General features: G+C 31.5%; 1 protein-coding gene across 12 annotated transcripts in view; it reads left to right on the top strand.

Annotated features, from left to right (window-relative positions):
• LOC118197810 (secernin-2-like) overlaps window positions 1-17,902 on the top strand; it is a 184,228-nt gene that overhangs the window by 154,563 nt on the left and 11,763 nt on the right. For all 12 annotated transcript variants that reach the window (XM_085816813.1, XM_085816818.1, XM_085816816.1 and 9 more), the window contains 2 exons: window positions 8,380-8,589; window positions 10,725-10,822. In XM_085816813.1, coding sequence (XP_085672939.1) covers window positions 8,380-8,589; window positions 10,725-10,822 — 308 coding nt within the window. The remainder of the gene's footprint in view (window positions 1-8,379; window positions 8,590-10,724; window positions 10,823-17,902) is intronic.

The raw sequence follows: 17,902 nt of genomic DNA, 5'->3' as shown, positions 1-17,902 counted from the left end.
TCTTATAAACTTGTCATGAATACACATCTACATTTACTTTACATTAGCAAAATTGGTTTGAGAAGGATTTCAGATAATGGGCATCCTCAGAACCTTGGTAAATTAATTTTGTTGCAGCATTTAATTTAAATTTCTTTCTTATAAATAAAATATCCTATATTCAACTTTTTTTCAGGGGGGGGGTAACACAAACTGACTGTATTCTGTTTATTTCCAAAATGATGCTGACCTCCTGGAAAATTTATTTTTATGTAATTATAAATTTTGTTATATAAAACATTTTCATTCATGGCTGTGAGAAAGCAGATACTATTTAAATGATGCAAATCAAAGTACTGAACAATTGAATTAAACTCTAAATGCATTTATTAGTTGTTTTATTTTTGCCTGAAATATGTATTATTTTTGGTACAAATGATACTATGCATTGTAAATTTGAAAAAGTTGTATCATTATTTATATTAAGTTAGCCAGTTATTTTTATCCTGACTTAACCATCATTTATGAATTGTGTAAAGTATGATATCACTGCAAGAATCTATTACTGTATTCACCTAAAGAATAAGCTTGTGTAAATTAGCTAGGTGGCAATTTTCCCATGTTTCTTTGTTATGATAAAAGATAATGTAGTGCATTTTAATTCTAATGAATTAATTTTTAATTAACAGCTCTTAAACAGAATTTTATAGGTGAAAGTAAATTGGGATTGCCCTTTTTACCGGACCTATAAAATAACTACATAAAAACCACAAATACTGTAAAGGCCCTTATTTTTGCAAGGCTTTAATTTTCGCGAGCGCATCCCTGCTAAAAATGCCCCGTAGAAACCCATAAAATTTTTTTACGGGGAATTGGCCTACGGGTACCCGTACAGCTCTGTGGGTACCCGTAGGCCAAATCCCCGTAAAAACCCACAGACAGAAACCCATACAACTGTACGGGTACCCGTAGGCCAAATCCCCGTAAAAACCCATAGAAAGAAACCCGTACGGTTGTACGGGTACCCGTAGGCCAAATCCCCGTAAAAACCCATAGAAAGAAACCCGTACGGTTGTACGGGTACCCGTAGGCCAAATACCCGTAAAAACCCATAAAAAGAAACCTGTACGTTTGTACGGGTACCCATAGGCTGAATACCCATAAAAACCCATAGAAAGAAACCTGCACGGCTGTATAGGTACCTGTAGGTGAAATACCCGTAAAAAACCTGTAAACAGAAACCCGTACGACTGTACGGTTCCGAGTAGGCCAAATCTCTGTAGAACTGTAGGCACTATAAACAAAATCCCAGTAAAAACCCATAGCCAAAAATCAAAACTTTAAATGCATATCCATCCATTGGCCAAATTTCCATTAAAAAAATGGATATTCCGTAGGTCTATGCCTTTTAAAAACCAGTAAACAAAAGCATGTACCTATACAGGCACCCATACGCCAAATCCTGTAAAAACCACTACACAAAAATCCACAGACCAATAAAGGTACCTCTTGGAAAAATCACTGCACAAAACCCATAAACAGAACCAACAGCATTATACCATAGTGGAGTATCCATACATAGAATCGTACATAGAAGAGGGTATCCATATACAGAATCCCTATAAAAAACAATACACAAAAATAGAACTGTAAATCAAATTTCCATAAAAACATAAACCAGCAGAAGTACATAATTAGCACTGATGAAATGTACAGAACTAAATTGCAGAGAAAGCATGTAAAGTAATTTTAAATAAAACTCAATGCGAATAAATAAAAATTTTAAAATATCTAGAGGCCTACGAGCCCGTCCTTCTTAATGCATGTCAATATCTATAAACATATTACAAAATATTTGTATAAATTCTCTTTACAAAATTTTAAACTACCTTTATATAATTCTGAAAATAAAATGAATAGAAAGATAATAACCAAAGTCATGATTCACAACCATCGAATGATATATGTACATATATATATGTAAGAAAAATAAGGAATATGCAAAAGATTAAATTAGCAGCGTAAAATTAATTTTCCTTCTCTATTCTAAAAACAGTAATCTTTCTGTACTGCAACATTTGGAGATTAATTCATGTCATATGACTCTTACATAATTTGATGTTGTAAAAGAAACTAAAACTCAAACAGCCAATAGTAATTTTACAGCAGTATTAACTATCAAAGACGAGTAAAAATGCATCGAGAACCAAAATTAACTCGGTCTGAATTAAGATTTCACCCTTAATGTAACGCATTTGCTTTTTATGCTTTGTATTAGCTGGATTGCAGTCTGTCTGCTCCTTGTTTCTTACTACACATTTATCAAAAATGTTAATTTTTGGAATAGGCATAAATAATGTGCCAACTTGTTTGTGGCTGCAACATATTTGCTGAAAGAAAAGTTGAATTAAATCTACCTCGACTGCCAAATTTCTTATTCATTGTGGATTGGAGTTTCAACATCTCTAAGCCATCAAAATTCTTGCTGTTCATTACGGATTCAGCTGCTTATATCTATTACATATATATATAATATCATTTCATTTGATGGTTGCGGATCATTACTTTGACTGTATATATATTATTGATTTCATTATAAATATATACATATAGTACTGTACCTCACTGCATATATTTGTATTTCAGTTCTTTAATTGGGAAATTAAACAATTGTATTTAATCACATCAGCTTGTTTAACAATTTGATACCTAATGAGAAATGTATTGCCAAAGGATGGTACTTTCTAGCATCTGCTTAAATTTTAAGTTACCTACAATGCACTAAACCAAATTAAAAAACAAAACTAGAAGAAACCCAAATTTTCAGGAAGAGAAACATTATTAACAAGCAAGCAAAAAGGATACGGGACTTGCAAATTAGAAACTTAACATAGAGTTCAAATTTAGCATACTTGCTATCCCCTTAAAGCTCGCTTACCAATGATAGTAACACCCTGCAGCTTATTATGACATGCATACACATAGATGTTTTGCGTGGAAGAAAGGATGAATCCAAGAATATAATGTAGTGAAGAAATAATAATATACAAACACTGTGCCGACCCCTTATTACAATACTTTGAATGTTACCTGTATCTCTCAAAAGATAAATGAAACATGAAGATAACATATAATAAACTTAATAGTACCCAAAATACAATAAATTATATTGTAACAAAATGAATTTTAAAAAATTTACAAGTTTCAACAAATACCAATTCTCAACGCGCAGTTCGGGAATTAAGAAAATATCTCATAGCGTATAATGTTTTATTCCGTATCTCACTTTTAGTGCTATATAATCTTCCACAGATTTTATATAAATAAAATCTATTTTATGTAAATAAAATCTATAACATAATGGGTATTTATAGTATATGTAGTTCTTGATGTAAAAAAGATAAACTTTCGTACTGTAAAAATTCCATCTATGTGAATAAGTATGAATATACTCATATACACATAATTATACTAAATAACTAATTTAATGAAACTAAATTCCTATAGAAAATGGGGAAAGTGTAGAATCGCCCACTGCTTGGCGTGTTTTTAAGAATTGCACATACTCGGTATCCATGTACACATCGACCTATTTTCACTTAAAAAAACATCTCAGAATTGCACAAAAATGCCATTGTGCACTCCTTTGACTTTATTCATGTACACATCGACCTATTTTCACTTTAAAAGTCAAAAGAAAATTGACAAAAATCCAATTCCTTTTACTTTTGTACAAAGTGCCAAATAAATAAGTGGGCGATTCTGCACTTTATCCGAAAAAATATATAAAAATACTATTTACCTATATATATTAATAATTTATTATTACACAAGGTTTTTCATATATCATCTCAAGGGAACATAAATTTAATTAAAGCGATGCATTATTGGAATAAATTTGAGTCAGTGTTTTAGGTGCAAGTTATTTAGATTTCTATTATAGAAAGAATACTTGAAATAATGTATAGAAATATTATTTTGAACCATAAAAATTCTCAGTAGTAAAATTTAAAGTACTGAAAAGGTAGCTATTGTTTTTGACAGTAGATTATATAATATAAAAATACCTCATGCTGAGCATTTTCTGAAATTACAATGCTAAATGAAATTGATATAGTGCAGTATTTAGCAATAATAACTTTTTGTAAACAAATGTGGCTATATTCGCTTAGTTGTAATAATAGTAATTTTAACTGCATTTGTATAAGGCTGTACATAAGATTTATTTATATGAGTTTTCATCCGCAGAGAACAACCGGATTCCCTGTGGAAGTGATTCCGAAAATAATGTTTAAATATTACTCTAACTATATTTGAAAGCAATGCTATAACAGTGCCCTTATAAGACTCATGATCTGAAAAGCTTTGGTTTTAAATGTCTCGTAAAAACTTTCAATTACTTCTGCAAAATTCATACCCACGTAAAAATTACTACACCGAAGTCAATTGATTATACAGCAAAACGTTCCAAAAACAATCAACTCCACAATTCAAGATAATGCCAGTTTCCTGTAGCCTGACAAAACTATGAATGATTTTTAAGTCCTGTTATTTAATTATTGTCCTGACAAATGTGCCATTATCAGAGGTGGTCATTTAAGAAAATAACCACTATATGAGGTTTCAACTAAATGTAATTTTTTTCAAATAAATAATTCACGTTTTATACTCCCAAGACTAGTACATTTAATATTACATAAATCTTATTCACAAATCTATTTCTATTTCAAAAGCAATTCATGAAAAACACATTTGAAATTTTCTTCATCAAACTAATAATAATGAAAATTAAAGTATGCATAAAAATGATTATATGTGTTTTAACAAAATAGCACAAAATATTTAATGTAAAAATGTGGTTCTAGTCTCATACTTGTAAAGAAAAATAGACCAAAAAGAAAAAAACAATCTAAGCTACTATGATCATCTAAATTTTCACATAATTTTAGTAGTGGAAAAAAGATTCCTTAAGCTTGTATGTCTTGTCTACCCCATTCAATAAGTAATAAACACATTAAATACTTCAATGTTTATTTCATTAATAAAACTTACCTTTTTTGCTCGCAAAATATAATTAGTACATTTTTTAAAACATAAAAAAACATTCTTTTTGCTCGGCCACATCATATTAGTCGAAAAATTCAAAATTGAATCATGCAAGATCATTTTTAAGTAAGGTATGCTCAAATTTATTAGTACATAATATTCAAATGATAAAGCATCTACATGAACAAGCTTTAAAAAAGTATTTCTAAACTGTAATCAAAAACATAAATTTTCCAAAATACAGTTTCAGTAGAATGCAAAAACTACATTTCTGCATATCTGCACACTGAAACAAATTATCAAGCCTGAAATTATCACTTTTCAGTCTTTAAGCACATTGTTTTTCAGGATAAAAGTAAAGATGGAAAATCAATTTCACGCTCAGAAACTCCATTTCACAACTAGTCAGTTATCAGCAACGTTCTCTCAAACATTAGACACGATTACACGTGCATGGCTTTAGTGGTATATTCATGGTCAGTGCTGGTATTTTATTATTTATTACTAATTTCTAAACAGTAAAACATAGTAAAATTTGTAATACAGGAAATCCTAGTAAATAATATATTGCATTACTACAACCACGAAGAAAATAACACCACCATCACACAACAATAACTAGAGCGGTGCCATATTGCTTGTTTGGGAAACTTCTGACAGTGGGGGAGGGAGGGGGAATTTTTTCTTCACGTCAGCGTTAACAGGGAGAAAAGTTTTGCGATTGTGAATGAACTTGTTCGCGTTAAAGAGATGTTGGTTGATACCGGTGTTTATTTGTAATATCAGAAATGTAAGTGCTTATGTGTGTGTATTCAGAGAACCAACTCGTAGCAAAAACCACCTCCCTAAGACGACCGCCTCTGAAAGAGACCAGTATTTCTGAAAACATAAGTATACTTTGGTATTGAATATTCCCTCTGTAAGGTGACCATTCACAAAGAAAATTCTGCAAGTGTGTCTGGTCGCCTTAGAAAGATTCATTCCGTAGATGCAATCTCCCTAAGACGACCACCTCTAAAAGATAAACGTATCTCTGAGAACGTGAGCATCTATTGGTATTGAGCATCACCTCTCTAAGGCGACCACTTGCAAAGATGAATTTTTATTTGCGGCTGGTCGCCTTGGAGAGACCTCGTTGTGTGTGGTGTATATGATTACTGTTATTGTTTCCGAAAAAAAAATTTAAATAAAAAAAATAGCATATTTAGTAAAAACCCTCTCTAAAACGACCACCTGCGTTTACAGGTTACTCTGGTGGTCTTAAAGAGATCATATTTTCATTATGTTAATTTTATTGTTTACAAGAAGTATATTAACATCAGATAAAAAAATAGCACAAACCCATATAAACCAACAGAATATTTATTCTTATATTGATACCAGTAAGAAAACCAGCAAAAGTCAATATAAACCTATACAAACCAGTACAAAGTTCTGCCATTGAATGTTGGTTGTATGGGTGTCAATTGATACCAGTAAGAAAACCCACAAAGATCAATAGAAACCAGTAAAAGTCAATAGAGACCATCAAAAATTCTATAGGTACCAGTAGAAAGTTTTACTGGTTTCTATGGGTCATTTTGAAACCAGTAAAAAAAACCTACAGAGACCAACAGAAACCAGTAAAAGTCAATAAAAACCCATAAAATCTTATGGGTACCCATAAAAAGTTTTACTGGTTTCTATGGGGCATTTTTAGTAGGGATCGTAATCGCGGAAATTTAAGCCTCGCGAAATACTTTTTTTTTTTTCAACTTTCTAAACTTTACTTAGGTACTTTTGAAATTTTTCAACTTTCGGTTCTGTTCATATAAAATTTGTGAAATTTTCAGCTTGCAAAATCACCGATATATTCATTTTCGCGAAAATTACGGCTCACGAAAATAAGGGCCTTTACAGTAATTATAAGTAAAAATTTGATATCGGTTATTAACATTTAAAAACTAAAAATTAATTATCTCATTTGAGTTCTGCAGTCTGGTATCATTACATAGCAGCAATCTAATGAAACCATATTTAATATCCATCTTTAAAGACATTTTCCTAATAAACAGAACGAAGCAGTGATTTATATTTACTTTGCTATTTGCATAAATATTATGTTAGGATAAATAATACGCTATATGTATAAATATTGTGCTATTTGCATAAATATTGTGTAAATTAAAATATTGTTTACCTCTATGGTTAAAATTGGAAGTCTAGTAGCAGATAGTAATTTTTACAATCTTTTTGATTAATTATCCTCAGAGCTCCTTTTAATCTCAACTTTACTTTTTGTCCATATCTCTTTTCAAATAATGCCACAAAATGTTATTGCTGTGTATTAATTTCAAAGGAATAATGTAGTGTATGTAAAAAAATATATGGCAACACAAATAAAAGAATAATGCTATTAAATGTTATCCCTATATTATATTATTTTTAAACAAATAATATAGCAAATATAAAAAAATGTATGCCATCATTTAACACTTTATTAGGAAACTCTAAAGATATCTGATATAAATTATTTTTAACTTCCACATGCCAGTTTGCTGCCATGTTTCAAAGATCTTAAGATATTTTTCTAGTCTGATTCCAGCAAATGGTACACACAGGATTTGGTGACTGGTGATAAATTGGATGGGTTCAAAAACGTCCTTTTAGTGTTGGTGACAATTTTCAAAATTGCACCAAGGCCATACCATATACTAGGATTTTACCAATTTTCTTTTAATTTTAATCTGCCTGTTATTGATTAATAAACTAAACAATTTAAGAGCAATAAATAGAGTTCTTTATCATTTTATTAGTAACCACGTGGACCTATGAAAATTACACTAGCTGGATTTATTAAAAGCATTATATATATATATATATATATATATATATATATATTCTTTTTTATAACTGTTTTAGGCAGCTAGTTATCTGACAATGAAATAAACAACGAAAGTGAAGTTTGAGAGCAAAAGTCCTTCTGGACTAAATATATATGAGGAAACTATTGGAAACATATTTATGGAAACACTGTATTTGGAATTCTAAAGTTATGTTGTTTTTTAAACTTTTATGATCTTGCTGTTTAATTTTATGTAGTGTAAATGTGAAAAAAGTGGTGTTTAATAATCAAGAGAAAAAATATGTCATCAGCAGTGATTCCAAGAACAGATAGATAAATTGTGAGCTCCCCAAGAGCAAACCTGAGCAAAGATTGTGGTGTGATAAAGTCTAAATCATTTAAGGGCTTTTTTTTTTGTTTTTTTGTTTTTTTTGTTTTTGTGTGGTGTGTGTGTGTGTGTTCTTTATGTTATTTATATCTCATTATATTTTTTCTTTATGAATTTTAAATGTATGGAAACTTTATTTTAGGTGGCTGTAGAAATATTTCAAACTGCCTTACAATAGGGACAAAAATTGATCTGATGAGTAAGGATTTGAAGGAGTGTGCTCAATCAAATGGGTTTTGGGATCCATCACAAGGAGACTTTAATTTTGCTGAAGCATATGGGAAGCCAAATGAAAGTGCTACTGAGAGACTCAGTCGTGGAAAGGAGTTGCTGAATCAGCTATCAGCATCAGGTGTGTGAAAGGAGTTCTTTTAAAAAAGTCTTGGCTATTTTATTTTGAATTAAGTGAAGTTGCAGGTAGGCTAGATGTAAATTATTTTAAAAATGAGAGAAATTGCCAGTGTCTTTTATGGTATTAAAAGTATAAGGAAACCTCATATTGTAAGATATATCATATTAAATAATTGTTGGAATTTATGTGTTCATATTATCCATTAATTATGTATTTGTTTTAAACTTAGATAAATTTTTACTAAATTTATAATGTATTTTTTCATTTAGATATTTATCAAATATTTTTAAAAATATGTGTACAGTCAAAAGTCGTTAATTCGGACACCCATAATTCGGAATGATCTATAATCCGGACATCAAAACTAAAAACTTTCTGCGCATGCGCCACGTTGACACATGCGCAGAGGCGTTCAGGCGTGCGCGTAAGACCTTTTACGACTGCGCATATGAGTGTGCGCAAGTGCAGAATACGTTTTCGCGTGCGCATTTAATGTATAATGGACGTATAAGCTAAAATTATCTAATTATCTATTTCAGTTAATGTTGATGATTGCGTTGTTCCTTAATTTTCGAATTGCATCCGGCTTATTATTTTTTGCAGACTGTAAGAGCAATTTTATAAAAGTAAGCTTAAACTTTCGATTATATCAAATAGAATTTCCGATATATATTTGTTAATATGTAAAGAATCTAAAGCGAAAGTATGTTTTGAAATCCGAAATCTTTTTATCAATTTCACGCTACTCGGCGGCGGGCGCCTAATGAATTGGAAGTTGATTTGTCAGCACTATCCTTATCTTCAGCGCAGATGTTTTTATTTTATTTGGCTTATAATTCCTTACCAAATGTAGTATTTCATCTCGATATGCTCCGTCTTTGATATGATTTAAAACAAGTTCCTCGTCATTATAATTCGCTTCCGATAGCGAAGAAAAGTGACAGAGGTTATTGAAAACAAAAAAATTTCGATTGACAAATTAGTCGGTGTTCTTGACACAGCAATTATAGGACTTGAACGGCGGAACTTTGTAACTGAACAAGAAATATGTCTGTTTAATAGAATTAAAGAGAAAGTATTATCACATGAAACGAAGCAAAACTTAAACAACTTACATTGAAAGAAATGTTTAATAAAGTAAACAAATAAATATTAAGCTTTTTCTTTTTGCAAATTTTGATACCCTTTAGATCATAATTGTTCTTTATTTCATAAATTACGGTTTCATATTTTTAATTTTAGAATTTCTGCATGCCATCTTACGAGATTTAAACTGATGATCTATAATCCGGAAAAATCGATAATCCGGAATCGCCGAAGTCCGGACGAGTCCGAATTAACGACTTTTGACTGTATATGATATTATGTACGTGATAGTTCTAATAAATACAATTATGCTTCATGTAATATTGCATTTTGCATTATAAAATAATTTACAGCAGTTAATAAAAATATAATTAAAATTTAAAAAATATTTTAAAATCATAAAAAATTAAAAATAATTAGTAGTTAATAATAACAGTATACACTTCATGTTTCATATACTAGTATGAGTATTGCATAATTTAGGTAAAATGTTTGATAGTTCATATGGTATCATTATTTTCAATTTACAAAAATTTCTGACATCAGTATAAAATAGGTTTTTCATTATGTAGTGTTCTGAGTTATACTGAACGAACAAAATGCTTAAAATCATACAATGTTCTGTTTTCATTTTACTTTCATACTTAAAAAGAAAAAGTTATATTGTGGTCTTAAAATTATAATGTAAATGGATTATAAGTATTCATTATTTCAGCTGATTATTTAATAAAAATATGTATCAAATGACACAACTCAGTGAAATTATTTTTGTTGCATCGTCACAAATAATTCCAAAAAAATTTTTAAATCACATATTTAATAGACATCAAGTAATTAATAGACAATTTAATAGACATCAGTAAATGAAGATTTTTCACATGGAATAATGTTCAAAAAGAGTTTTAGAAAAAGGTTCTTTATATTTAGTGTGAGTAATTTGTTAATAATTGTATATTTCTTAATTATTTATTTCCTATTATGGTATCGTTTTAAGTGGACAAAGATCTGAAAAATTTTCAGATAATTCAAAGTAATATTTTTCTTTTCAGGTGAATTCAGCACCCTCTCTATGTTTCAAGTTTTAAGAGACTGTGATGGCCAAATCTGTAGAGGGCAAGATCACGAGTTTCCAACTGCAGGATCTCAAGTATATGATTTTTCTTGATTTTGTTGACAAAAAATTAAAAATATTTTTTTAATATTTATAAAAATAATATTACTGTTTTAATTGCTTTTAGTTGAACTATATAACAAATTAATGTATTCTATGTCTTTTATTGGTACTTTTTTGTTATAGCAGCCCCCAACCATATTTGGCAGTTTTAGATTTGCACCAAGATCTCAGCTATAATTTTGCCAAGCTCATGAATTGCGAATGTAAGAATAAACAACACAATATATAATAATAACAATAATAACTCACATATTGTTTCTTAAGTATATTTTTATGAATCCTTATATTTATTACTTTATCATATGTAATAGTTTCAGTCATGATCTATAATCCGGACTTTGCACTTTCATGCATATTAAGCTGCGTGTTACACCATTTCATAGATGTCAGTTGCCCTGCCCAAGAATACATAAATCTAATAGCAGTGCTAAACAATATTCTAGAACCGCTGAACCAATTTTCAACACAAAGTTCCTTCTTCTTTTTCCAATTTTTAACATTGTACCTCCAAATGGTTTCATCATTAACGTAAAGTTTCATGTTGTGGCCATTTTTGCATACTCATTTGTCAGGTAAAAGAGCTTGTTCTTGAAAACATTATATGGCATCTACCTAATTACTTGGTAAATCAAAGATTGTTAATGTCAAATTCCCTAAAAAAAAAAAAAAAAAAAAAAAAAAAGAGAGAGAGAGAGAGAGAGAGAGAGAAAGAGAGAAAGAAATGAATATATTTTTAAATAAACAATGCAAATTTGAAATCCTCATCAAAAATGAATAATATGAGAACACGTGGCGATAGCAAAAATGCAACAAGGTGCTAATATATGATTACATAGTGAGGTATCAAAATATGCAGCTGGTGTGAATAAATAACAAAGAAGTACCTTCTTATTATATAATCTTAATATTCTGTTGGTAATAAGATTTAATTTATACTTCATAGCATATCTATTAATAAATAAGTACTGAATGGTATGTAAACTTAATTTATAAGTATTTTATTTTATGTGGATACTTTTAATTTCTTTTAAGTGCATGAATTTGTACTTAGCACAACATTATTGTGCATTTTAGTTGGGTAGAATTTTAAGTATATTTAAAAAATAGCACCTCTTGTTATTTTAGGGAAAGGACAAAGAAGAATATAATTTAAATCTACTTAAAAAACTAATACAAAGATTTGAATTATATTGAGATTCAAAACTGAGAGAAGGATTAAGTACTGAATGATATGTAAATATTTCACTACTTTAAGCTTTTAATTTTTTATGGTCATTGAATCAATGCATACTTGTTTATATTAACATTTTCAACCTTGGTGAAAAGGAATTCACCAAGGCCTTGCACAATTTTTGTGGGTACTAAATTCTGCCATCAAGTGTGTCTCTGAATTTTTAGACTTTTGCTGCACCTAAATTCTACTGTCTGATATTTTCGCACTGGTTTAGTGCCAGCATGCTCGAACACATAATTTTATTCCACTACAGTAAGTATTAAAGAAATAACCAAATTAATCACTGCCAAAACACATGGACTACATCTTCAAATGAATCTATCTGAATTTTGAAATTAAAATTAATTTTTGTAAATTGCATAAAATTATGTATTATTTTCTTATGCAATAGAATTTTAGTAATTTTTTTATGCAATTTGGGTTAGATAAAATCTAACTAAAGTCTCAAAAGTCAAAAACTTAGTACTTATACAGAAATATAAATTGTACATTTTTATCAAAAGATAAAAAAAATTAAAGATGAGACTTATACAAAGTGAAAAATTATTTTTACAGCTAGTATTATACAAAGTGAAAAATTCTTTGTATAGCTACTATTATACAGAGTGAAAAATTATTTACACAGCTACTAATAAGATACAAAATATATCAATATGCATGACTTATTATCAACAGAATAGAGTCATTGAAGGCAAATCCACTTGCCTGATAACATTTAATATGGATGAAAATGTATTTTAAATGAGTCAGATTGCTTTATCATCTCCCCCATACATAGTTTCTGTGCAAAAATAAAAGTAATATCTAATATTGAAGACATACATGAATTTTTTATTCCTGTAATTTTCTGGTGCTTTTCTGCAAGTAGGAATAAATAATACAGTCAAAAGTCGTTAATTCGGACACCCATAATCCGGACCTCAAAGCTACAAACTTTCTGCGCATGCGTCACGTTCACGCATGCGCACAGGCGTTTACGAGAGCGCCTACGGCTGCGAATATGTTTGTGCGCATGCGCGTTTAATGTGTAACGGAGTTATACGCTAAGCTAAAGTTATCTAATTCAGTTAATGTTGCAGATTGCGTTGTTCCTTAATCTTCGAATTGGATCCGGCTTATTATTTTTTGCAGACTGTTAGAGCAATTTTATAAAAGTAAGCTTGAACTTTCGATGTCAAATAGAATTTCCGATATATATTTACTACAAAGCGAAAGTATGTTTTGAAATCCGAAATCTGTTTATCAATTTCACGTTGCTCTGCGGCAGAGGGGGGGGGCAGAAACGTCATTATTAGATTATGATAGATTAGAAAGATAATGTCAAATAGAATTTCCAATATATATTTACTAATATGTAATTTGTATCTACAAAGCGAAAGTATGTTTTGAAATCCGAAATCTGTTTATCAATTTCACGCAGCGGATTGGAAGTTGATCTCTCAACACTATCCTTATCTTCAAAGCAGATGTTTTTATTTTATTTGGATTATAATTCCGTACTAAGTTTAGTATTTCATCTCGATGTACTCCCTCTTTGATATGATTTAAATCAAGTTCCTCGTCATTATAATTCGCTTCTGATAGTGAAGAAAGTGACCCAGAGGTTATTGAAAACGAAAACATTTCGATTGACAAATTAGTCGGTATTCTCAACACAGCAATTATAGGACTTGAACAGGGGAACTTTGTAATTAAACAAGAAATTATGTCTGTTTAATAGAATTAAAGAGAAAGTATTATCACATGAAACGAAGCAACTTACATTGAAGGAAATGTTTAATAAAGTATACAAATAAATATTAAGCTTTTTCTTTTTGTAAATTTTGATACCCTTTAGATCATAATTGTTCTTTATTTCATAAATTACGGTTTCATATTTTTAATTTTGTAATTTTTGCATGCCATCTTACCAGATTTAAACTGATGATCTATAATCCGGAAAAATCGATAATCCGGAATCGCCGAAGTCCGGACGAGTCCGAATTAACGACTTTTGACTGTAATAAAATAAGCAATAAAAATATTAATTAGACTCATTAGAAGGGAGATGTGGCATTTACACAAGAATATCTCCCCCGTGTCCAATGCAAATATAAACAAAGTGGGCTTAAATCTAATAAGCAGGTAAATCCAAAAGTTTACATATAAAAAATTGTTTGACAAAAATATCTCTTGCAGACATGTAGCAGTACTAAATGAATAAATTTTAAAGCTTCTTTAGTGGAAAGTTTTTTCTTTTTTAACTTTTTACTGAATGAAGTCATTTGTTTGAAAATGCTTAAAACTAAGTACTGTTCTGTGAATAAAATATTGATTCAGGGTCTCAATCCCAGAGAAATAAAACATTGCCATACCTCATGTATATGGCCATTTGTCTCTTTTCTGTTCTGCAGTAAAAGAACGGGTAAAATAATTTCAAATGGACCAAAAATCCATAAGATGATTCTTGTGAAAATCAGGCATTGGAGCAATTGACATTAGAAAATAGAGCTCGTGTGCAGGTGGAAATATTTAGGGAAAGGTGATTAAAAGTCAACTAGATGGTAGCAAGATTTGATCTACCTAAAAATAACTGTTTTATACATTCTACATTAACAACTTCACATAAACAAGTCCTTGCAAATGTCTCTGAAAGCTGGGTACTCTGGCTTCTTTCAGCAATTTAAAAACAACAATGAGTCAGTGCAGTTCAAAAACAGCAATATGCACTTAAGGAGCTTCACTCTCCCCACCCTTACAGCTCAGATTTCTTTAAGTGAGTATTATGTGTTTTCCAAATTTAAATCTGACGTTTGTGAAAAGAGATTTAATGATGATGGCATGAAAAAAGATGTTATGATGACAAATTTTGAGAATAAACTTTCACATTAATTTTTGAGGGCACAGAATTGCTTATGTAAAAAGTGTGTCAGGTACAAGGGCACCATATTGAAAAATAAACTATTAAAATTTCCTGTACTTCTCTTAGAAGTATATCAGGCTGGAAACTTTGGGATTTATCTGTTTACAGGCAATGGCATAATAATTAGAATATTTAAACTACTTGCATGCACTTTTTATTGATACTTTGAAAGCCATACGACTTGAAATAGCTATACGGAGCTTTACTTATGTTTATTTTCCTTAGCTTAGATCCAAACTGCATAGTATTTTGCAAATTTTGGATCCTTTAGCAAGAATCATGAACATTGTTTAATCCACAAAAATACATGTTTTGCCATTGGAATCATAAAGATTTGGATGTATTTAATAACATTTATATTTGAAAGTAACAGTCATATTGTTACGGATTTCGTATTTAAATAGCTTATGTTAGTTGAATTGTAAATTAAATGGTTTTATTTCCCGCGCAGTGCAGCGCGTGACAAATATTAAAAGAAAGCTTAGCCGGAAAATTGAAAATACAAGAGCGCGTGCATGTAACATTTAATAAGTATCTCTTTTGATTTCGAGAAAGTACTAGAAAATTCTCGTGCGCGATTTTAAAATCTTATAAAAGGAGGAAAACCTCTAAGTTCATAGTAGTTACTTAGTTTGTTGTTGTTTTAAGAGTTTGTTTAGAAAACTGCTCTTGTTGACTGTAGCGAATTCGCGGATTAGCTTTCTCTAGCTGTTTTGAGTTAAATTCTCTTGAACGTTTGAGTGGTTAAAAGATAACTACTGTGATATATTGTAATACTGCATGAATATTTTAAGAAATTTAAGCATATTTGTTGTGATAATAATAAATTTTTGTTCATTTTTCATCGGACTTGTGCATTCATTTTGTAACGAACCTGTACGCAGACAACAATTTTTGGTGTCTGAAGTGTGATTTAAATGCCAATTACAAGAGCGATGGAAGAAAAAATGAGGCAGTTGATGACTGCATGTGCTGCATTGCAAGATGAAATTGGGCCAAGAATCTGTTAAGGAAGAGATGAAATCCGTTAAAGGCGAGATGAAATTGGGCCAAGAATCCGTTAAGGAAGAGATGAAATCTCTTAAAGGCGAAATGAAAGCAATTCAAGAAAAGATTGAAGCATGTCAAGAGGAAATGAAAAGAGATATTACTTGCATAATAGAAAACAAATTTGAGGCTATTGAAGGCAGAATTGACACTATTGAAACTAAAGTTGAACAAATAGAAGAAAGAGTTTCTTTTGTCAAAGATCAAATAGAAGATAGAGTTTCTGTTGTAGAACAACGAATCGAAGGAAGGGTTTTTGCCGTCCAACACCAAATCGAACAACAAATTGATGACAGGGTTTCAGCAATTGCGAAAGAAGTCGATACTTTAAAGAAGTTCGTAGCGATGGCAAGGAGCAATTCTGATAGTTTCAAATTTTTACCTATGCCTCCTCGTCCCTCTCTGAAGCTATCCACTTATGATGAGAAGATCTCCTGGCAAGTGTATAAAACACAATTTTCTATAGTGGCGGATGCGAATGGATGATATTCCCAAACTAAGGCCTTTCATCTCGCCACTTCTCTCAGAGCAGACGCAGCGGATATCATGCAGACGTTTCCAGAAAACCAAAGACTTGACTTGAAGCTCTATCCGGCGCATTGGAGTTGCGCTTTGCCGAGAAATGTTTAAAGACTACAGCAGGCTTCAATTAAAATCCCGTCAACAGAAGCCCACCGAATCACTCCAGGAGCTCGCCACGGATATTGAAAGGCTGTCACATCACGCCTTTGTGAAGTGCCCGATAGAAACAAGGGAAATTCTGTCTCTGCAGTACTTTATTGATGGCATCCGGGATCCCGAAATACAGAAAGCTCTGTGAATGACGGATGTGAAGGACATAAAAAGCGCTCTGTTGTACGCCATGAAGTTCAAGGCAGCCCAGCAAGCAACTCATAGAGATCGCTATCCAGTCAGAGCTGTTCGAGTCCACGAGGCAGTGGATCAATTGATGGCTCGTTTAGACAGACAAGTCGACGCTTTGATACGGAGTAGCAGTGAGAACAAAGTGGCTCTAAGTTGTTGGAGATGTGGTTCTAAAGGTCACCTACAACGGAATTGCAGAACACCCCAGGGTACGGAAAATAAAACAGATGATTTTATCAGACAAGTCAGTGGCTTGAGACAGAACAGAAGTGAAAAGAAACCAGTTCTAAAGTGCTGGAACTGCGGTGTTGAAGGCCACGTGCGAAGGAACTGCAGAACTCTCCAGAGCACGGAAAATAAAACAGATGAGTTGAACGAGCAATTAAATACCAGGAGATGGAAAAGAAACCAAAGTGATGGAACTGTGGAGCTGAAGGCCACGTATGAAAGAATTGCAGAACACCCCGGGGTACGGAAAATAAAACAGATGAGTTGAACAGGCAATTAAATACCAGGAGATGGAAAAGAAACCAAAATGATGGAACTGTGGAGCTGAAGGCCACGTATGAAAGAATTGCAGAACACCCCGGGGTACGGAAATTGAGACCTTTTCTCAGCAATGATGCAGGAAACAAATTAATGACCATATCAAGGAATGGAGGTTGCCAGATAATGAAAAACCTTGTTTTAAAGCACTCAAGATTTCTAGAGTGAGTGGCAACAATAACGGACTGTCTACAGGGTTGCCACGCTACCTGGAAAACCGGGAAAAGTCAGGGAATTCGAAAATTGACCAAAATATTCAGGGAAAAGTCAGGGAAGTTCATACAACGATCCCGCCAAAAAAAGCGATTTTTGCGCCGACGTCGGAAGAGGTAACTTTTTTGGCGAATTATGCATCACGTGAGTGTCATTCGGGTAGCTGGCATAGAGCCAATTTTCGCAGCTCCAATTTGATTGTCTTTTAGAAAGGCAAAGCAACTTTTGGTTTCCAGTATTCTCGAGA

The sequence above is a fragment of the Stegodyphus dumicola genome, chromosome 5 (genome assembly GCF_044657685.1).
Source record: "Stegodyphus dumicola isolate Sdum_Otavi_A_Nest chromosome 5, ASM4465768v1".
In the NCBI taxonomy this organism is placed as follows: Eukaryota; Metazoa; Arthropoda; class Arachnida; order Araneae; family Eresidae; genus Stegodyphus; species Stegodyphus dumicola.
This window is presented reverse-complemented; position numbering and strand designations above follow the sequence as displayed.